We start from the raw sequence: 21,748 nt of genomic DNA, 5'->3' as shown, positions 1-21,748 counted from the left end.
ACTTCCCCTGCCACTTATAGCCACTGTTTCCGGCTGTTTCTTACCCCTTTGGGCTCAGCCGCCACCTCCTCAACCGGCCGGTGTGTCCAGGGCTCGCCCCCACATGCCCCAGCCCTGCAAGAGACCGGGGCGCAGAGCCCTGGCACAGCTCAGCACCAGCCAGGTGATGGGTCACGTCCTGCACCCAGCCCAGGAGCTGGCGCAGAGCCCCAACATCCTCCCGCCTCCGCTCCCCTGCTAAAACACCCTCCCCTAAAAATCCCCACAGCCACTTCATTAATTCTCTTTATTTCTCTTTTTTTTTTGTGGGTTTTTGTGGGTTTTTTGGAAGTACCGTACAAAAAAAAAAAAAAAATCCTCTTACAGTAACAAATACTGGGTTTACATTAGTAAACATCAACAGAAAGAGCATAGAGAACTACTGCTGGTAACAAACAGCTGAAGTGGCAAGTTATTTATTATTGCATATACCTAGGAACTAATATCTTAGGAGCACTCACACAGCCGCCACGTCCTCTCGAGCACAAAGCAGCTGGTGACATGAGAGCCCTGGGGAGGGTTTACACGGGGGAGCACTGAGCATCCCGAGCTGGGACACGGAGGGACGAGACCCGAGCTGTGCCCCGGGGAGCAGGAACGGCCACGTCGCACCCAGGGGCTGCGGGTGCGAGGCTGGGCTGGGGGACACGGAGGGGTGGGGGTGGGTCACAAGCAGCAAAGCACAGCCCAGGGCTTCGAAACACATCGCAACCGGGTTCATCCGGTGGGGCGAACAGCACGAGCGAAAGCATCAAAGGGACAAATCACAACTAGCTTATTCTGGGGGAGCTGCGCTGCAGGCAGGGAGCTTGGGGCTTGGGCTTCCACCCCAGGGAGAGAGGAGGGAAAAGCTGCGTTTTCAGCAGCAAAGTCAAGCACCGCTAGGGAAAGGCAGCCCTGGGAAGGGTATTTTCCTCCTTGTACACCGGACTTGCGAGCAGAGGCCCGTCAGGGATGGGCCACGGTGATGGGTGCCAGTGGGCAGAAATGGCAGTGCTGGAAGATGCAGAGGCTGACTGTGACCCACTCTGTGCTCAACGCTGAGCTGCCCACGCTCCTGGGGAGGAAGAGCCTCCAGCTGGGCGGCATGAAGGGACAGCATGGGGAGCAGAGCAGAAATTCAGCCGAAAGGACAAAAAAACCCCACCGTCACGAGAAGCTGGAATTTCCCCAGCCACCAGAGCTGGGACACGCACCAAGCAAAGCGTCGGCAGGCGACGGCTTGAAGCCGACTCTCCCAGATGCTCGGCAGGCCCTGGCATGAGCCGGGAGCAAACCCTACCCCCGGCAAGACTGGCCCCGAGCTCACGTTGTTGGGGTGGGGGGATACGGCCCCTGTGGGGCAAGCAGCCGGAGGATCCCATATGCCTGAAGCCTGCCTCGTGGCACAGGGTTATGCTGGAAGTCCAGGGACAAGTGCAGGACCGGGGCAGGACCAGCACAGAATCCCCAGGCTAAGAATGTGCTGCCACGACCGGTGTGGGAGCCTAGAAGAAAGCTTTGGGGTGCTGGCGTGGCCCCCCCAGCCACCCCACAGACCCCGGGAGGCCTCTGCAGAGAGGGCTGTTGAGCGCCGGGCCTCCCTCCTCCATTCCCACCTACTCTCATCTCTCACGTGTCTGAGCCCAAACTATTCTGTTAATTATCCCCAACAGCTTTTTCCAAGGGAACCTCAAAGCCAAACGCAGCCTCTCCGGGGCCGTGCGCCCCGCAGCTCCCCCCCGCCAGCCGCTCGCCTGCCCCTTCCCTGGCACTTTGGCACCCGAGCTGCGATGGCTCAGGGACAGCACTGCTGCCCCGCATCCTCAGAGCACCAAACACTGACAAACCACAACCAAAAAACATAGCCCAGGGCCCAGAGGGGGCATGCAGAGCAGGGAACGGGGTCTGTACAGTTGAGCATAGGAGAACTGCCACAAGCAACAGGAATGGGATGTTTGCTCTGGCAATCCCAGATCCAAAAGGATCTGGGGACCAGCCCAGAGCAAGGCGAGCAGCAGAGCTGACCGGGGGAGGAGGGACAGCGTGGTCCCTGATGCAGACGGCATGTCGAGGACAGGACACAGGCAGAGCACACACAGCACCCCGCAGATCCGGCGCAGCCCAAGTCGCAACACAAAGCAGAAGCGTCAAAGCCTACAGCATCCACCAGCCCGTCCTGAGGACACGGCCTCCAAAAGGGAAAGGGGCCTCTCCAACAAATCAAGAGGACAATTAATGCTTTCTTCAAGCCAGGCAGACAGGATAACCCAGTAAAGCAAATGCTACCACGGCCTCAACTTTTAAAGCTCTTCCAGGGCCACCTCCGTCGCCCTCGAGCCCTCTGAACTCGGCATTATGCGAGAAGACACAACAAGCCCTGCCCACACCAGCGGCCGCGACGGGCACTACAGCAACCCCCAGCTCTTTCACCCCAAGTCCCCATACAGTACTCATGATTATAAGTGCTTTGCATACATAGTTCGACGTCATGCATATACATTTCTATGTGCTAAGGCCCTTGGCCCAGCGGATATACCATCCTCCTGCAGCAGAGAGGTCCTTCATTTTGAGTAGGGCTCATAGCGTGTGTCGGACTCTGGCCCCCTCCTGCTTCAGCTGGCAGGACCCGAGTCTGCAGCAGCCTGGCCAGCTGCTGCCCACGCGCTTGCGTATCATAGTGGGAGTTCAGCAAACACTAGGTAAGCAGCCAATTACGAAAAGAACCGTATTTACAGAGCTACAGTTAGCTTAAATGGGTTACGTCTGCAGAGATTCACCGAAGACAGCCAGAAACAACGAGCTGTGTCCCCCACAGATTCTGCCGGGAAAAACACGGGTACCAACACGGATTTCACAGCTTAGTTGGCACAACTAAGGCGAGAGATTCATCGCTAACCGGATCCTCCCTCCCCAGACAGCAACACTCAAGAGGTGGTTATGACACCAGGGAACAAAACGGTGAGGTGGGGCACAGCACGGAGTGGAGACCTCGGCCGAGAAGCCCCGCAGAGGACGGGGCTTCTACTTTCCAAATGAGTCTCTGCGTGGAAGAGCAGCACCCCTCGTACCAGACACCACTGCAGCCCACAAGACCACTGAAGGAAGCGAGAGTGGAGGATGCACATGCTCAACTGCTCAGCGGAGCCTCCTCCAGCATCCAGGCAGGGAGCCCCTCACGCAGAGCGGCGCTCGCAGCCGCTCGGCCGCGGCAGTGACTGACGCTGTAGCGCACCAAGGAATCGGGAATCTAGCTCTACAGTGATGCGTAGCGGGGCAACCTGCCAGCAAGAAGGGGATTTGACCTGCTTATTGGGGAAGGGGAGGGGGCTGTGCTCGCCCACAGCAATTCAATCACAACTGGATCCCACCTCCTAGAGGCTGGAGCCCACTGGGAGTCAACAGCCTAGACTTTTTGTCCCATCAGCCAACATGGGTTTCAGCTACTGACCAAAAGAGACACCAGGAACGGTCACAGACATCTCAGAGGCTCTGGAGGGGCAGGAGCACAGAGACTCAACTATACAGGGTGCAAGAGTCCAGAGCCAGAAAGCAGCGCCCTGGGGAGAAGCTGAAGGCAGCTGTTGTGTTGTGCACGGGCTGCTCATCTGGCTGGCGGCTGGGAAAGGACCGGGTGAGCCAGCGTGACATTCAGGGAGTCATTGTGCTGCACCAGGGACGTGTGCTTGTAGTGCAAGACCAGGTCCTTGAGGGAGGCGTAGAGGTTGTAGGGTTCAGCGAACCCATAGCCGGTCGCCGTTTTGTAGATCACGCAGTGTTTGGTGTCACCGTCCACCCTGCCAGGGAGACAAAGGAGCACGGGTCAGCGGCACACCAGAGCCCTGCAGCGCGAGGGAGCCCCGCTGGGACAGGGACAGCTGAGCACAAGCGGGTGTCACCGAAGCAGCCCAAAGATATATCTGGCCCTGGCAGGAGGAGCCGAGGCAGACAGGAAACCTTGGGGAAGCCCAGCCTGCCAGCTGACGCCTCCACCAGCCTCCAGCATCTGGCGAGAGAAGGGCAGAGCAACGCAGGAGCACAGCCCGTGCCAGCTCCATGCCGCCGCGTCTGTTTGGGGGTACTCACACCACGGAGCAGGCGTAGCATCCCTTCTGGCTGCTCTCACGGATCAGGAAGGTGCCGTCCCGCTTGCCGCACAGCATCTCTTCTGCCTGCAAGCGGTTGATCTTCCCCACGTACCACGTCCGCTCCTCATGGTGGGGCAGCTCCTCCTCATCATCCATCATCGAGTACTGGCTGCAGTCGAGCACAGGCAGGGTCAGACCCCCTGGGTTTGGGCACATGGCCCCCCACATCTCCCCTCCCATTGCTAGCTGCCGTCACCCCTTCCAGTGGGGAAGGCATCCTCAGCTCCCAGGCAGGGAGATGGGACTTGCCCACCGCCCCAGAGCAGGCAGAATCGGCTGCGCAGCCTGTGCTCCTGCATCCCCCTGCATCCCACAAACAGGGACACTCACTCCTCCGTCTCGTTCTTGATGCCCAGCCACTCGTTGATTTTCTTCTGCCGGGCACCTTTCTGCGTCAGCCACCTGGAGAAGGAGAGGCAGAGCTCAGCGCAGGCAGCGTGCCCGGCCCAGACACCACTTGTGCAGCCATCACCAGAGGGCAGCAGCCATCCCCTTTGAGGGAGTGCTGCGCCCCGAGGCTGCACGCTGCAGGGCTTGCTCCTGCACGGAGCAGCCTGCAAGCCCGGTCTGACAAGCCCCAAAACCCTCAAGGAGCCAGCTGGATCGCTCCGGGCTGAGCTGGAGGGGTATCAGGGCCCCACTCCCAGCCCTCTGCGGGGGCAAGCACTACATACACCAAATACTGGTCCCGCAGTTTGCGCAGCTGCATGAGGTCTGGCTTGAGGCTGTTCATGCGCTTGTCGATCTCCCGGTTCTCCGAGGCTTGTTTCTTCAGGTCCTGCTCCAGCTTCATCTTGCTGTCGTGGATCTCTGTGATGCGAGACTTGAGCTTCTCCGAGTTCATGAGGATCCTGGGAGAAGGAGGGGGTTTTAGGCTGTGAGCCAGAGTGGGGGAGGCAAAGGAGGCAGCCTGCCAGCTCGAGCCCACAGCACGTTGCCGGAGAGACAAGGATTGCGCGTGCCTCGGCTCTGTGCTGGGCCAGGATCGCCCTTCCAGCCCCCAGAGCCCTTCCCCAGGCAGAGAAGACCACCAGCAACCCCCGTCCTCACCGTTGCACCTCCTTCTCATTGCCCTCCCGCCGGAAGCGCTCGATGTACTCCTTGCTGCACTTCTCCTGCGTCTGACACTGCTCCTCAAAGATCTTGATTGTCTCATTGAAGGCCTCGATTGCTGTCCTCTTCATCTGCAGCTCCTGAGGAGAAAGGAGGGAGAGCTGACAAAGGGGGAGCATTTGGGCAGGTTTGTGCCCATTCGCATCCCCCTCTTTGCCCCTCCCCAAAGCAGCACTGTCCTTGCTGCAGCCAAAATATCTCCTGCTTCAAAGCCCATTCTCTGGGGAGTCCCCTCAAGTCCAGGAGCAGACAAACGGGGCAGAGGGTGCCCGATCTCTGCTCTCCTCCACGCACAGCAGTGCGGCTGCCAGCGCTCAGGGGATGTCAGGGCAGCCCAGGGGGACGCAGCGCCCACGTACCTGGGAAGTGCGTGTGTACTCTTCATACAGCAGGTCATACTCCCAGCTCTTGTCCTGGTACTGCTGGTGGTAGACCTTCAGCTGCTCCCCGACGGCTTCCACGCTGTCCTCTTTCACCACTTGATCCTGCCACAGACACAGCCTCAGTCAGGACCTGCTTCTGCCCTACAGCAGCCCCCCAGCAAGGCAACCGGTCCCATGAAACCCCCCCAGCCCCCCATCACCCCAAAAAGCAATGTCCCAGCAGAGAGGAAGGGGTGGGACACTGTCATCTACCAAAGGGCCAGGGATGGATGAGCAAATGCCCGTTTCAGGCTGTGCTGGCCAGCTGCCCCCCTGTGGCATGGGCCTCACCTGCTGGTACTTGGAGATGGGGTAGAGCAGCCTGGTGTCCAGCTTGGCGTTGTACTGGGCAAGTGACTCGTGCCGGTAATGGGTGATGAGCTCCACCACTGAGCCGAAAGTCAGAGGCTCTGAGAAGCCGTACTTCCCCTCCCGGTGAAAGATCTTGATCAGCTTGTTATTGCCTCCCTTCCTGTAGTGGGGAGGGGAAGGAGGGCACTTATCACCAGCCTGATGTCTGGGTGTCCAGACAGCCACCATCACTTGCGCCCGACAGCTCTACCCCAGAGCAGCGGAGGCTCTCGGAGGACCCTACCTGAGCGTGAGCGTGTACTCCCCCTGGATCTTGCTGGAGGCATCACGCACCAAGAAGGTACCATCCGGTGTGTCCCGTAGCTTCTCATTCACCTCCTCCCTGTGAGGAACATGATTGTCATGGCCTGTGAGGTGCAACCAGAGCTCCCCTAGATGACTTGGTGGACAGGGCACCCAGGATGTCAGCTGCCAGCCACCCCCTTACCGAGAAATGTCACCCCAGTACCACTCAGCGTCCTGCAAGGGCATGCTGTTCCCGTTGGTCAAGCTGGCTGCGCTGGGCTTTGGCTTAGGTGGTTTTGGAGGCAAGGCTGTAAGAGAAGGAGGGTTGAAGGAGGGTGAGCCCAAGTCCCAGTTCCTCACAGGTAATCCCTCAGAGCACTGAGTCCCCCTCCCTGCAATGGCTGTCCTGGGAAGCCCCGCTTGGCCACCACGCTGCCAGAAGCTGCTCCAGGCACACCTACAGCAGCAGATGAGCGCCTCAAGCCAGCCTCAGGCACAGCTGGGCTACAGAAACACCCTCAGCAACCTGCTCACAGGCAGCAGAGACTCCACACCCATGAAGCACAAACGCCAGCGCCTCGGGCCCCAAGGACGGGGCATCTCAGTACCTGGAGGCAGCTGTTCCGGCTCCAGCTCCTTTGTTTGCAGAAGTATCTCCAGAAACAGCACAGAGAAGTCAGGGCTCAGCTCTGGGCTGCAGGGAGAGAGGAGCCAAGAGGAGCTTGCGGGGGAGAACTTGGCACTGCTCCCGTGCCCCCTGGGCAAAGGGGCAGCCGGGGTCGGCTGGTTCTCCCCAGCACACAGCCCAGCTGCCAGATCCCAGGCTGACACAGAGCAAGGTCTGCCCTGGCTTTGAGTCCCACCTCTGTGTACTGCCAGCGGTTTAACCCCACGCAAGGCGAGGTAGGGGCTGCGGGCAGACCTGCTGTTACAGGCTGGACTCCTCGCCCTGGCAGGCACAGCGGTTGACACTTGGTACGTGGCTGGAACCCGAGAGCCTCACGTACCTGGCGCCAGGCAGCCGGAGGAGAAGAGGGCCGAAGATCTCTCCAAGGGCCCGAGGGTGGAGGCTGTTGCTCTCGGCCTGCTGCGATACCTTCCCCAGATGTCGGAGCAGGAACTGCAGGGTGAGCGTGTTCTGAAGCGGGACCGCAGGCGACTCCAGGGCCAGAAGCAGCTGCTTCCGGCAATTCTCCGGCTGGGGGACCTCTGGGGAGAGAACAAGACACGATGGAAAGGCTGGGACAGCCGGCACCGCTCTCCACGCTCCGGCTGCGTCACAGCGTGGGAGCACTGTCGGCAGCAGGGGCCGTGTGCCAGACCCCATAGGGACAGAATTTATTTTAATACCCCATCCTGCCCAGCCACCCACTCCCAAGCGCGGCCAGGGGAAGCCCTTACCCTGCAGGATGCGAAGGATGTCTCCGTGTACGGACACCGGCACCACAGGGGAGGGCAGGTCCTGCAGGTAGCCTCGCAGCGCCTCGCCCAGGGAGTGCATGTCGAAGGGCTCCAGGTCGCCCAGGGTCCAATCTGCCAGGGCACAGATTTGCCATGGGTGGCAGGCACAGCACCGGGCACCCAGCTGGCAGCTCTGGTGCTGCCAGCACCCACCCCAGAGGCCACCGCGCACCACCTGGCCAGCTATCACACGACACGGCAGCCCAGCACCATGAGGGAGCTCAGGCAGGCAAGCAGCCCACACAACATAGGATGCCTGGAAGTGGTCTCTGCACCCCAGAAATAAGCTGGCTCTAGGAAGCCAGGCAGGTCCCCCCCAAGACGGGGTGGAGGTCATTTTGGGCACCCCCACCCTTTGCCCTGAGCCCTACCACAGAAATTCTGGGCACGCACGACTTGTGTGACAATTTTATTCCCTGCTGCTAGTAGAGACAAGCACAGACTGACCAGCCAAGGGGGAAAATGTCCCCCTCGAACCATTCATGTCGTCCCATGAATGCAAGGCGCAGGCTTTCGGGGCGGCACATAAAGCCTGCCCCGAAAGCAGCGTGGCCAGAGCTGACAGCACCGCGTAGTTGGGGTTTGCAAGAACGTCTGTGGAAGGGGACAAGCCAGCACCGTGCTGGATGAGGCCCAAGCCCAGCCGAGAGGCAGACAGCTCTGAAGGCTCCCCGGCAGAGACATCAGCCGCCGGCACAGTGGAGCCAAGGCTCCAGCCGCCAAGCTGAGCTGAAAGATCCTCTCCTGCTTATTAGTGGCGTGACAGAGCCAGAGAAGCCTCCGCCAGCCTGTTGGCGGAGCACCCCAAGAGCGGGGCACCCCGAAGAGACAGGGGGAGACAAGCACAGGCGCTCACTTATTGGCCTGCAAGCCTCCGAGCCAGCACCATATTCCCTTGCTCCAGGCCACGGACAGCAGCAGGAATTCCCACTCTCTCCCATCCCTTCCATGCAAGATGGGGATGTGTCGGGACGGGGACAGCCCAGCCCCATAGGCAGCGTGCTGGGAGTCAGGAACTGCCGGGGACAGGCGAGCCTGGCCTGGATTGCATTACTGCTGGCGCTGTCACATCCACTAATCTCCTCCATCTGAGCCGATTCGCCTCCTCACCACGCGGAGCTGGTTCTTACCGGTTCTCAGCGCTTGCCTCAGTTCGGAGCCAGATGTCCTGTACAACATCTCGCTGTCTAACCCTGCGGGAGTGGGGACATTGCTGTTCGCTGCGAGCCGTGCAACTCCCAGCGCACGCACCGTTTCGGTGCCAGCCTGGCAGCCGCACGCTGGCCGGGCAATGGCTGCGGCACGGCTAACCAGGCCTGGATGTTGTCCAAGCCAACGTCCTGCAGATGCTGCTGCAGCCCCCTTGGCCCCCAGGACAGTCGGTGCAGTGGCCCCATTTCTCCCCCATGGCACAGATCCAGGGTGGAAGCGCTTCCCAAACCCCAGCACCCATCCGGGGGCGTGTAGGCATCTTGCGTGCAGACCCAGCACCCTCGCCCCAGGCCTCTGGGCACAGCAGGGTCAAGCCCAGCTCTTTGGGAACAGCAACTCAAGCCAGGGAGGAGCAGGAGGCCCTCCCCCTTCTGCAGGCAGCTGCGTCCTGCATGTCCCATGGAGCTCGGTCCAACGCCAACAGCTTTTAAAGACAGCTGCCTCCCCCTCTGCCCTCGCTGGGGGTTTTGGGGGGTATCAGCCCCTTGGTGCTCAGCCTCCTTCCCTTACCTTTCTTCTCAATAGCTTCCACCAGCTTCACCAGCAGTGGCGACGCAATCTCCGGAGGGCTGAACTGTTCCTGCAAGTCCGGGAGAGGAGACCCTGGGGAAGAGGGAGGGAGACAAGGGGTCAGCCCCAGCTCAGCCCCCAGCAGATGCTCTGCAGTGGGGCCAGGCTGGGGCACAACCAACGCTGCTCCCAACAGCAGCGTCTGAGAGCAAGGAAAGCCGTGGCCCCTGCCACGAGGCCACAGCCCATGCGAACACCGCATGGAGGCCGCAGGGAACCTGTGAGCTGGCCCAGAAAGCAGCACAGCACTTGTTGAGCTCAGCTTTGGTGAGCCCCTGATGGTGCGTACATAGGGGGATCCCTAGTGCTCCACGCAGAGGTTAGGAGGCAGAGCTTATCTCCCTGGGGACCCCGGCACCCCGGGCAGGCAGTGCAGGGGTTACCAAGGCTCCTGGAGCTCAGGCTGGGTTCAGTCCCTGCCCAGCACAGGGGCTGTGCAGGGCTGGTGGAGGAGCGCAGCCAGGGAGCTCGCTCGCAGTGGTGAGCTGTGATTAATCCAGCGATTCAGACAGAGCGCCATGTCAGCAAATTCCTGCCCTTGATTGCTCGTTTAACATGGAAACCAGCCCTCTGCCTCCCCCTCCTCGCGAGCCCACAGCCTCCCCGCAAGCTCTTACAGGGCACAGACAGCCTGCGGCACGGGACTGGGGTCCCCCCCTTCCCAGGGGAATCTGTAGCCCCACACCGGGTGGCATTTCACTGTCACCTCCAGAAGATCTTGAGGTCCCAGCTCTGCGCACCCCCCCTTCCCTGTGCTGGAGGGGTGACGCATGCCGAGGCAGGAGCATGCAGGCCCGGCTGGGCAGCTGCCAGTAGGAGGTTTGCCGAAGGATGAGTGGTGCCAGGCCCTGTCTTGCTTCCAATTGAGCACCAGTCGGTGCAGGAGGCTCCTCCAGGCAGGTCCACAGCACCGTGCAGACCCTGGGGAGCCCACAGTCAGTGAGGACACCCAGCACACTCCACTCTGGGGAGGCAGAGCCAAAAGGCTGCTCCCCGTTATGAAACACAGCTCTGTTGTCATGGATCTGACCTGAACTCGCCCGGTGTGGTCTCACCATGAGGTGCAGCGAGCTGAGCCTCCTGCACCCACCTGAGCCTCCTGCACCCACAGCCTCACAGGGAGATGAGGCAGCTCATGTTGGTGCTTCAACTCAGCAGCCGCAGAGCAAGGCAGGGGGCAGGCACCCAGCAGTTCTGCAAGGGCAATCCCCCACCAGAGAGCTCCTGGGCACGGAAAGGGGCCCAGCATCGTGCTGGTCAGGGTGGCGAAGCTGCAGGCAAGCGGCCAGGTTGGCAGCTCCGAGCCTGACCCTTGGGAAAGGCTGAAGGGAGAGTAAATACTGGCGCTGCCCACGTGGCCCGGCCGGGAATGTGCTGCTTCAGCAGGCAGCAGCTTGCCTTTTTTAATCAGGCAGCCTGTGCTGGAGCCAGCAGCGGTTCCTGAGCCTGCTGGGCCTCTGGGCTGGGCCACTGTGAACAAGGCTGCTCACAGCACGGCCGGGGCAGCTGCGGAAATATTTCCAAGCCACATTTTCCGCTTGCGATCTCTGCGGAAGGCAAACACCGGCAGCTCGTAAATTCACCGGCAGAACACGCTGGGTCTCGCCACGGTACGGGGCCAGCCCTCCTCCGGGGCTGCGTGACAGCCGTGGCACCGGCCCTGCTCCATGTGTGATGCTGTGGGGCTAAGGGATCCCTGCCAGCCAGGGCAGGACCCAGGAAACAGGGCAGAAATGCCACCAGTATGAGCTTTGTGGAGCAGCCAGGAGCCATCTCTGCACCCCCCAAAGCACAGACCACAAAGAAATAACACAGGCTTGTCTTAAAGACAGTTTCTCGGTTGCAAAAATGTGTCTCCCCACCAGCATCCCTGCAGGTTGCATGTAAGATGTCACTGGGTGTTTGAATTGCCACCCTGCAAGCCCCACCTGGGCCCGGTGGAGGTGGGCTGTGGGGTACACGCACAGGCGACGGGGACAGGGCTGGCACCCCCCTCATCTGCCCTGGTACCCGACCCTCACTCTGCTCCATCCCCAGGCAGGATGCAAACAGGCTGGCTTTTGGTTTCTTTCCCAACAGTGTCTTTTCTGTGCGTCAGGAGCTTTGGCACGTATCTTCTTCCACATCCCAAAGATCCCCACCCCTGCGCAGGGCAGTGGCTTTGACCACCCAGACACACCTCCACCAAGCCCTGCTTGAGAAGAGGAGGAGGAGGAGAGCGCCCACGAAGGTATAAATACAGCCCCCGAGGGAGCACAGGGCTGGATGCAGGCAAGGCCGACGCATCCACCGCAGAGCATGCCCCAGGCTCCCAAGAGGAGCTGCTTTCTTGGAAAGGCAGGTTGTGAGTGGGATGACTCAGGTCAGCGGCTCTCGCTGCCAACCCAAACGCACGGCCCGGCCGCATTCCCACCCTGCGGAGATGTTTCTTGGGGCCGCCCCTCCGGCTCTGGGAGCAGAAACTTGGGAGGCAGCTGTGGGGAGCCACGCACCCAGCCCCACCACCCTGGTTTCTGAGACCGGGGCTCCATTCCTTAAGACCCCAGAGATGTTTCACACAGCTAGAAGCATCTGTGGGATAGCCATGACTCCCGGGCAGAGAGGGACGGCGAAGATGCAGGACTGCCAGCCAGGAGCGTACTCTGATGCCCACCAGCTCCTGCTGCTGACCCTTCTCCCGAATGCACCAGCACGAGGTCTTCTGCAAGGCACGGGAAGGCAGAGTGTCGCTGCAACCCGTTTGCAATCTCAGAGCACCCAAGGCCTGCTGAGCCCCTGCCACAGGGTTTATGTGCCTGGGAGCAAAAAAATAGGCAAAGAGAAGGCAGCTGCCACAGCTCTATGGGCAGTGCCGATGCACGGCAGCTCTCCCAGCTCCCAGACCAGGTCCGTGCCAAGCCCGGTGCCAGCTGGGAGGCAGCCGCAGGTGCAGGACGGCCCATGCCCTGCCCGAGGGTGACTGCCCAGTCCCAGCGAGAGCTCTGCAATCTGTGGGGAGGGACGGGTGCCAGGCAGACAAGCAATTAGCTCCAGTTCTCGGAAGCACTCTTTTAGACCCTGACTTTTCTCCTCTTGCCCAGAGACAAGTAATTGTGTGTCTCAGCGGGGCTAAGCGGCTCTTGGCAGGGAGCAATGCCCCGGGCGCTGCAGAGGCAGAGGCAGGGAGAGGTCAGGACTTATTCCTAAAGGGAGGGGAGCGAGGCAAAACCCTCAGCAGAGCAGGGAGAGGGACCAGGGACTGCTGGGATCCTGGCTGGTCACGGGCCAGAGAAGGAGAAGGATCTTGCAGAGGTAAGAGCAGGACAAGGCTCACCCCAAGAAGCTCTGCTAAACAGATTGATAAGCTGGAAGAACAATGTGATTTTCTTTGGCCACAGCCAAGCATGAGCCCACAACTCCCAGGCAACTCAACCACACCGCTGCTGGCAGTGCAATCCAGCGCTGCCCAGCCGAGGCCTTCACAGCAGTCCTGCAAAGCCACTCACACACCCTCGTCCGCTGCATGCCGGGACTGGAGGTGTCTCGGAGCAACACAGCAGACAGCAGGGCTTACCTTGCTCCAGAGCCTCCTGAAGCCGGCAGCTGCTGGCCCCTGGTGTTGCGGGCAGGGGTCTCTGCACTCGGGGCCGGTGAGAAGGGACAGAGATCTTCACCGGCCCCATGTATTCCACGTATGTGCCAGGAAAGTCACCCTTCTGCTTGGTCCGCTCGTTGACACCCAGGATCCACCCGATCTGATTGGGGGTCTGCTCATCCCCATCTTTGAAGCCCAAGGCTTGCAGGGCCCCCTTGCTCACCACCAGGATGTCCCCAGGCAGGAGATCAATGTCCTCCTCGCGTTCCTTGCGGTAGGGGTAGAGCGCGCGGTACTGGAACCCATCGGTGCTGCCCATCCTCTCTGCTGTGGGGAGAAGGGCTCTGAACGGCAGCAAGGCAGCGTGTTTCGGGCGGGAGAGGAGGGAACTCAGAGGCAGCTCTGCCCCATCAGCACTCTGAATGTCTCTGCGTGAACCAGCACCCCAGGAGCCTGGTCCAGGTGCCCCGGCGCGCTTAGGTGCAGCCCCTTTTCCTTAGCTTGAAACCACGATTCAACCAAATTATGGAGCAAAGGGAGAAGGAGACAAACATAATCCAGCACTGGTGAGCGGGCATGCAGCAAAGAAACAGGAGATCAGGGTCCACTTCACCAAAAAAGGTTTCTTGAAGTCCGGGGGGCAAAAGCACAGCACGCTTCCAGCCCTGAACAGCGTGGCATGCTACGTCTCCCTTTCCAGCACCTGCAAAGAAAACGAGACTTGTCACTGTACAGCCAGGCACCCCACACCCTCCCAAGACACTGACATTCAAACTAGGGGTTTATCTGAGCAGCTGAGAGAGGCAGGACTTGTTTCTCTCCTACCTACCAGCTGATGCTGAGCCCTGGATCCAACCAGGACATGCTAATACCAATTTACACTCCCCAAAGCAAGAGAGGAGCCAGCGGCTCTGGGCAGGAATGCCACCTCCTCTCTGCTAGAGTCAGGCAACAGCTCTGCATCTTAAAGAGGTTCACTCCTGCTTCTTCAGCTTACCCTCCTCGCAGCACTTATGCAAACAAGACAACAAGTGGGACAAAACAGCCTTTATGCAGGAACTTTTGCATACAGAAAAGGGTGACCCTGCAACCACCAGCTGGAGGCTCTGAACAGGAGCAAAAACAAACAGATTTAACCTTCCCTTGTAAAATTGATTAAATTTCACAGTTCACCTTTACATCTCCCCATGCAATCCTCCATAAAGTCATTTTCTGAAGGTAGCTGCCCACAAATGTAGGTTAACCAAGCTTTCAGCGAAAGGCTTTCGAGATGCTTTTGCCATTCCCACAGAGCAGCACTTCAAAGCTTTGCTCTGAGCAAAGTAAATTTTTGAACTTTTCAAAAGCAGCAACTGCATCAAGTGTGGGCACGGGTTCTTTTCACAGAGATGGAGGTAAGATGAATTAAAATAATCTTCAGAAGCCCTGAAGTCTGCTTCGAGCTGTTAACTGCCTTTCAGCTATTCAGAGAGAAACTGAAGAATATGCTGCCTGCCCTGCCCAGAAATCCGCCAAAAAGAACAAACCTGGGTTATAACATGTTGTTGAAGGGATGTGTGAGCTGCGGCATTCCCACCAGCCCAGCACGTCCTCTTTTCCCATCCCCTCCTGGCTGCACAGGCCAGTTTTCCACCTCCCCCAGGCAAATCTCAGCGTTCCAGTTCCTGCAGCCATGGCGTGCGACCAAGGACCGGACCTACAAGGCACCGGTGCAACCAGAAACCAGCCTTCCCAGGGACACCCTAGGCCTGCTGAAACGCTGCAGGTCCTATTAATGGCTTGAGCTGTTTTGGCCCAGAAACCACCAATCCCAGCCCAAACTCTTGAGTCTCATCTGAAAACTATTAGCGAGCAGGAAGGCGCTTCTCAGGGCTGTGGGAGCCTCTGCAGAGGGAGGCGAGGAGGCAAACGTAGCCAGGGCACCCTTCCCAGCGGGGTCAATGCACAACCAAGCGTGGCACAAAGCCAAGGCTGCTCCGACCGCTGGTTGGACTCTGCGAGAGGCACTAATGTTGGTGATCTGCAGTATTTTAAAATAACCCTTTCGGGTCAGCAACACGTTACATGCAGTTCACATCAGCTTCAAGCCCCCCTTTCCTCCTGCACGTGCTACCACCCCTGCATGCTACCAGAAAGTCCAAGGTCAGTGCAAGTTCCCTGTGAAGAGCCGGCTTTACCTCTCTGCAGCCAGGCTCTCCAGCCCAGCACCATGCTGCGGGCTCCTTCCCTTGACAAAGAAGAAAGGCACAAAAAGCCCATGGCACATGAAGCCTGTGCAACAGCCAGGGCCCGCGCTCGTTGCCTGAGCTCGGGCAAGCGTCCCAGCCGGGCTGTCTTTGCCATGAATGAGCAGGCGCTGCCCTCAGGGAGGTAGGACACTTGCAGCCAGGCTCCGGCGGGTGGGGAACAGGATCGAGCCTGATCTGGGTTAGCAGAGAGCTTCTCCAGACCTCCAGGAGCAACACCAGGCTGCAGGACTCACGGAGAGACCCTGGGGAGTGGGGACGTTTCTGGGAGAAGCAGCACATCCCAGCACAGCTGCCATGCAAGCTCCCACTGCGCTGGGACGGCAGCCGCAGGGAACTCGCAGCAAAGCCCGAATTTCCCCCATCCAACCAGCCCCAGCCAGGAAAATATTACTTCATAATCCAGAATATAAAGAGAGATTTATGGCCAGGCTCACTGCCTGCCCCTCGCCCCTCTGAACGCTGCCTGTCATGGTCCGAAGGAGCCGAGTCGGCAGTGCCGGGGGCACTGTCTGACTGCCAGGGGCCCGAGCGGCCGCTGCCTGCTGGAAGAGGTGCCGGCAGCTCCTGCTCCTCCTGGAGAGGACAGACCCCATAACGCACCCCAAGACAGCAGAACCCGAACCCAGTGGGGTCGATGGTCCCCCGCAGGCACGTCCCCAGCTTCCACCTGCAGATCCCAGCCCTGACTCCAGGTGCCTCAGACAAGCCGGTGCAACCGAAGAGGCTGGAAGGACAAAACGCTCAGCCCTGGCAAACTTGTTCAGTAGCTTTTATAAAAGCAGACCTGCACGGAGGGGTGGGAAGAGGAGAGAGTCGCTTCAGAGCACCAAATGTCTCCAAAGAGCAGGTCCCACAGCTCCTGCTCTGTCAACGCCTTCCAGCCTCCTTCCCTGCGGTGGGAACACAGAGCTCTGTGCCACTCTGCTCTCCAAATTCACTGAGCACACACAAAAAATACTCAGAGCCAGCCTGGTCCTGGAGCAGCCTCACCTGCGCTCCCCACACTCAGCCCGTGCGGGGATCAAGTGCCCGCGAATGGGGGTGAGGAGCCCCCAAGGAAACCCAAATCCACACGGCTAACACCAACGCTGTCCTCTCCAGGGGAAACACTTGTCCTCTGTCCTGCCACCGACCCAGTGAGCAGCTTCCCAGGCCGAGCTGCGTGTGCGGGACGGCAGCCGCCGCAGGAAAGCTCTGCGCCCCACAGAGAGCAGCTGAGCGGATCGGCGCGTCTTTGGGGAGAGGCAACGCACGCTTCCCAAAGCCCCGAAACAGCTCTTTGGAGGGAATGCGAGTTGGGGAAGGCAGCGCTGACAGCCCAGGACACGCAGGAGCCTGTCGGCTGGAAGCACACCTCTGAGCCGAGGCTCTGCGTGTGCAAGAGAGAGGGAGCAGCTTGCCAAAAGATTTCAGCTGGGCCCGGCTCCAGGTTCACTCGGCTTTTGGAGAGGAACCTCGTGTGTCCGCGCTGGCGAGCACTTGCTTAGGCTGCTCTGAAAATCCCATGCATCAGACATCTAAATACCTTTGGTAAATCTATCTCAGCGCCCAGAAACAATCCCTTGATTCATTAACTGCTGTCAATACTTTCTTTGTTTAATACATCGGTTTGAAACAAAAAACACATTACAAGTCTTTTTGTGTGTGCCCAGCACATAAATAAAAGCATCTTAACGTTTCAAATGTGGTTCCTGTGCTTTTTAAGCCAGTTCCAAGCGCAGTTCAAAGTGCAGCTTGACTCGAAGCGAGACTGAGTGTTACTTTCCCTCCAGTGAGGCAAAAGAATGCATAAAAAATATTTAAAAGAAGAATACGCTTACAACAATCTACAGAGCTCAAATCCTTCCAAGTTACACCAGATCCCGAGCGAGCAAAAAACCACCACATCCAGTTCTGAACTGTAAAATGCTACATGTTAATGGGTTACGAACACTGAAAACAAACCTTACCTTTAAGAAAAAGAGAAAATAGGACAATGCAACTAGGGATGGAAACAAAAATGGGCACGGAACCGCCTGCCACATCATGCCCTATCGTGGCAACTGCTGGTGCATCAGAGTCCTCCTGACCCATGCAGCCAGGGCAGCTCTGCTGGCCCTGTACCCTGCCAGAGTGGCAGAAGCCGGCGGTGCTGAGCACGCCGTGGGTCACACTGCGCCCACAAGTACCTGAACCACCAAGCAGCACCGGGGTGGAGTGGGTGAGAGCTTGGGAACGCCTGGTTTATAATTTGGGACAGACAGCACAGCAAACCCCTGCGCTTGCGGGCAGCTTCCTGGGCCAGCTCTCTCCCAGGCTCGCCGAAAAGCCTGAACGATGACTTGCAAGGCTTGAGCCACCGAGCGAGGCCGTGGCGGACGTGGCAATGCCACGACAAGCCCCAGGGGAAAGAGCAGGATGAGGCCGCAGGGAGCTGGGGTGGGTGGGAAGCGAGGCTGGACATGTTCCACCAGCTGCCCCATGGGAAGTAGCCAGAGGAGGGGGGAGAGCCAGAGCCGTGCTGGGGGTTCACGCTCCCGGGCTGGCAATGGCCACAGCGCTGCCAAACCAGCTGGTATTTCCCTCCAAACAGAGAAGAGCGGCAGGGGAGCCGAGTTACGCCGTAAGCCGTGCCCAAGCCAGGCCTGCTGTCCTGAGAACGACCGCATCGCAGCGGCCATTTTCACCTCTTTTCTCACCAAGAAATGCTTCCCATGCAGCTGATAACAGAGCCAGAGGAGTATCAGCATCCTGCCCGTGGCCACCAGCTGCGCTCTGCCAAGGACACAGAACATTGGCTGCTCAGGCTTACGTTTCATTAAATATTTTGCTTTATTTACTGAAGCCCGTGAAGGAATATCTGAAACATTTCACTGAAAAAGTGAAAGACGTGGTTAGCAGGGAGTCGAGGAGCCTAATAAATCTCTGCCTTGGGATGACCGATACCTACCGCATTTTTGAGACAACCGGAGGTCTCAGTGACTTCCTCCTCAAAGGCTGGACAACCTGGGAGCATCTAGGCAATCTGTACACCTACTCCAAGACTTCTCTTATTGTCCCAAGGGTTTCTCCTGACATCGGACTTTCTTGCTTCAGTTGAAGCCTGTCCTGCCTCACCCGCCTCAGGGACTTCCTCCTCCTCATCGCAAGAGCCTTTTACACACCGGCACCGAGGAGGGGAGGACCAAGTGCCCCACACCAGCACCATCCCTTTGCTCCAGGCTCCCTTTACACCAGCGCCCAAGCAGCAAGAACACACTACTTCTATTTTAGGAGCATTCATGAGGCAGGATTTAGGGTTTTTTGTTGTTGTTTGGGGTTGTTTTTTTTTTTTTTCCTTTCAGAAACAAACTGAGGATCTGCATTTTGGCTACTTCCCTCAAAAATTACAGTTTTAAAAAAATAAGTACATTAAAAAAAATCCAACTGCTCTTGCTAACTCATTTGCTTAAAATCATATTCCCTGGGGTATTTGGAATTTATATGATGATTTATTAGCAGCTCTGCACAGAGCAGCAACAACATGAAGTAGCCTACAAGGTGAGCAGTAACCATGTTAGCAGACCAACATTATTCGGTTACTGGTTGAGAGAGGCAAGACCTTCCAACTTGAGAAATCCACTGTCCCTTCCTCTGTTTGCTTTTTATCTTCCATTACTCGGTTACTTTAGCTCCAAGCTGCGGTTCCAGATATTCCCAGAGGAATTAAAAGAGCCCTCGATATTATAAATACTCTTTTTCATTGTAAACACACCCCAGCACTCGGAGCAAAGCGCCAGCGCTCTGACACGGCTCCAAACTGTCTCCGCAAACCACTCTGCTCCTCGCCACATTCCAGCTGAGCCGCGGTTTCTCTTCCAACCCAGAGCTTTTGTCCAGCAAGACCCAACTGCGGGCAGAAAGCATTTTCCTGTGTGCTTAAAACCTTGTTTTAGCGAGTTAAAAACCAAGGGTTTGGGGCAGCGATCACCTTTAGGAGGACCAAAGCCTCGCCATGAACTGCACGGGCAGATCAAAGCGTGGTCTGCCCACGTCAGAGAAGAGAGTCACCAAAGAAACCAAACCATCGCTTGGACTTTCCCACATCATGGAAGAGTCGATGACTAGAGCAGAGGCCAACCCAGCCTCGGGGACACACCAGCCCTTCGCATGTTAGGGAAGGGCAGGGGAATGGCCAGGAAAGCAGTGATTTAGGCTATATTTACTCAGCTGTCTCCATTCTCTGCTCTCACAAAGTCACAGGGCCAGTTCCCCAGTGGCTCCAAGAGCTGCTCGGGAAATAAAAGCCGTGCATTAATGGAGAAGAGAGGCGGCCATTCCCCTGCCACGCCAGTCAGGGGTGCCAAAAGGCACGATGCTAGTGCCACTCCAGCTCTCTGCAGCTCTTGCAGAACTCATTTTAGACAGGATTCTCCCCCCTAGCTTTTATTTCCCATTGAACACAAGCCCTCAGTTTGGGAAGTACGCAACCATGGGAATCTCCCTCTTCAAGGGGCTCAGGAACGTCCCCAGCATTAGAAAAGATGCAGGGCACAAAACCCCCTGGAAAGAGGTGGGATGGCCACCATCCCAAAGCCAGGGTTTGGGGGCACCGCTGACTTAGAGCCAGCAAAGCCACAGCCACGCCGGTCCGGGCTCTGGCACATCCATGGGGACAGGCGCATTCCTGGGCCATCCAACCCCAGCCTGGGGTCTGCGGGCCAGAACCGCGGGGGGGACGAGCCCGTAGCCGGGCTGGAGCCGTGCAGCCCCGACAGGCTGCTTCTCCCCGGCCCTGGCACCCAGAGGGGGTGCCCAGGCACCCTGCCAAGGCGGGGTCCCTGCGCTGGCACCGCTGCAGGGGGAATGGCACAGAGACCCCCGTGCTGGGGGTGGGGACAGCCTGGGGGGGTCGGGGGGCGCAGGGAGGGGACAGCGCTGGCACCTCGGGGCGGGGGGACAGGGACGGCCCAGGGGGAGCACGGCCCGGGGGGTGACACTGCCCTGGCAGCGGGGCACCCCGCGATGGCACCACGGGGAGGGGGATGGCGACAGCCCCGGGGCTGACCCCGGGGAGCGGGCAGAGCCTCGCCCGGGGGGCTCCGAGCCAGGGACCCCGGGGCGCCTCACGCTGAGGGGCCGCGATCACCGCGGGTCCCGGCGCCGACCCGACCTCCAGGCCCGGGAGCTGGCTCCGACCCCGGCCCCCCACTCCCCGCCGGTCCCGGTTACTCTCCCCCGGCCCCGGCCCCGGCCTCGGCCCACCTCTCCGCCGGCCCCATCCGCCGCCGCTCGCCTCCAGCCCGCTCCTGCCTCCCGGCCCGGCGGCAGCCTGGGAAAGGGCCCGAACACCGCCGGAACGGCCCGAGCCCGCCCCGGAAACACCCGACAATTGACGGAGAAGAACGAAACTGTCCGAAGACTCGGAGGCCACGCCTCTTCTCCGGCCTCGCCCCCCGCCCGAGCAGCTCCGGAAGGAGCCGAAGGCACCCGGCGCCATCGGCCAATCGGGGCGAGGGCGCGCGCGGCGGTGCCACCTAGCGGCGGGTCGGGGCAGCGGAGCGGGCACCGCACCGGCACAGCACCGGGCATGGGGCACCGCACCGGCACAGCACCGGGCGTGGGGCACCGCACCGGGACTGCACCGGGACGGCACCGGGCATGGGGCACCGCACCGGCACAGCACCGGGCGTGGGGCACCGCACCGGGACTGCACCGGGACGGCACCGGGCATGGGGCACTGCACCGGGACTGCACCGGGCATGGGGCACCGCACCGGGACTGCACCGGGACGGCACCGGGCATGGGTCACAGCACCGGGACTGCACCGGGCATGGGGCACCGCACCGGGACTGCACCGGGACGGCACCGGGCATGGGGCACCACACCGGGACTGCACCGGGCATGGGGCACAGCAGCGGGGCTGCACCGGGTCAGCACCAGGGCTCCACCGGGCATGGGGCACGGGGCACAGCACCGGGACAGCACTGGCACTGCACCGGAGCTGCACCGGGCATGGGGCACCGCACCGGGACTGCACCGGGCATGGGGCACTGCACTGGGACAGCACCGGCACAGCACCGGGCATGGGGCACCGCACCGGCACAGCACCGGGCATGGGGCACCGCACCGGGACTGCACCGGGACTGCACCGGGCATGGGGCACCGCACCGGGACTGCACCGGGACGGCACTGGGCATGGGGCACCGCACCGGGACGGCACCGGGCATGGGGCACAGCACCGGGACTGCACCGGGCATGGGGCACAGCAGCGGGGCTGCACCGGAACAGCACCAGGGCTCCACCGGGCATGGGGCACGGGGCACAGCACCGGGACAGCACTGGCACTGCACCGGAGCTGCACCGGGCATGGGGCACCGCACCGGGACTGCACCGGGACGGCACCGGGCATGGGGCACTGCACCG

At 59.9% G+C, this 21,748-nt stretch overlaps 1 protein-coding gene across 2 annotated transcripts; it reads right to left on the bottom strand.

Annotated features, from left to right (window-relative positions):
- Positions 1-272: 272 nt before the first annotated feature.
- Positions 273-20,711, bottom strand: PIK3R2 (phosphoinositide-3-kinase regulatory subunit 2). Of its 2 annotated transcripts, XM_075076716.1 has the most exons (16): positions 20,588-20,711; positions 13,095-13,818; positions 9,482-9,574; positions 8,890-8,952; positions 7,700-7,831; positions 7,306-7,507; positions 6,907-6,992; positions 6,501-6,606; positions 6,297-6,395; positions 5,993-6,173; positions 5,639-5,764; positions 5,217-5,359; positions 4,841-5,017; positions 4,497-4,568; positions 4,105-4,275; positions 273-3,815 (listed from the first exon to the last, which is right to left on the bottom strand). In XM_075076716.1, the coding sequence occupies exons 2-16, from the start codon at positions 13,432-13,434 to the stop codon at positions 3,623-3,625; spliced, it is 2,184 nt and encodes a 727-aa protein (XP_074932817.1). In that variant the 5' UTR covers positions 13,435-13,818; positions 20,588-20,711; the 3' UTR covers positions 273-3,622. The 2 variants fall into 2 exon arrangements, with proteins under 2 accessions (XP_074932817.1, XP_074932818.1); XM_075076717.1 differs by lacking the exons at positions 13,095-13,818; positions 20,588-20,711 and adding an exon at positions 10,572-10,823.
- Positions 20,712-21,748: the final 1,037 nt, after the last annotated feature.

This window comes from Phalacrocorax aristotelis, chromosome W (assembly GCF_949628215.1).
Source record: "Phalacrocorax aristotelis chromosome W, bGulAri2.1, whole genome shotgun sequence".
NCBI lineage: Eukaryota > Metazoa > Chordata > Aves > Suliformes > Phalacrocoracidae > Phalacrocorax > Phalacrocorax aristotelis.
The sequence above is the reverse complement of the archived record's forward strand: the minus strand, read 5'-3'. Positions and strand labels throughout refer to the sequence as shown.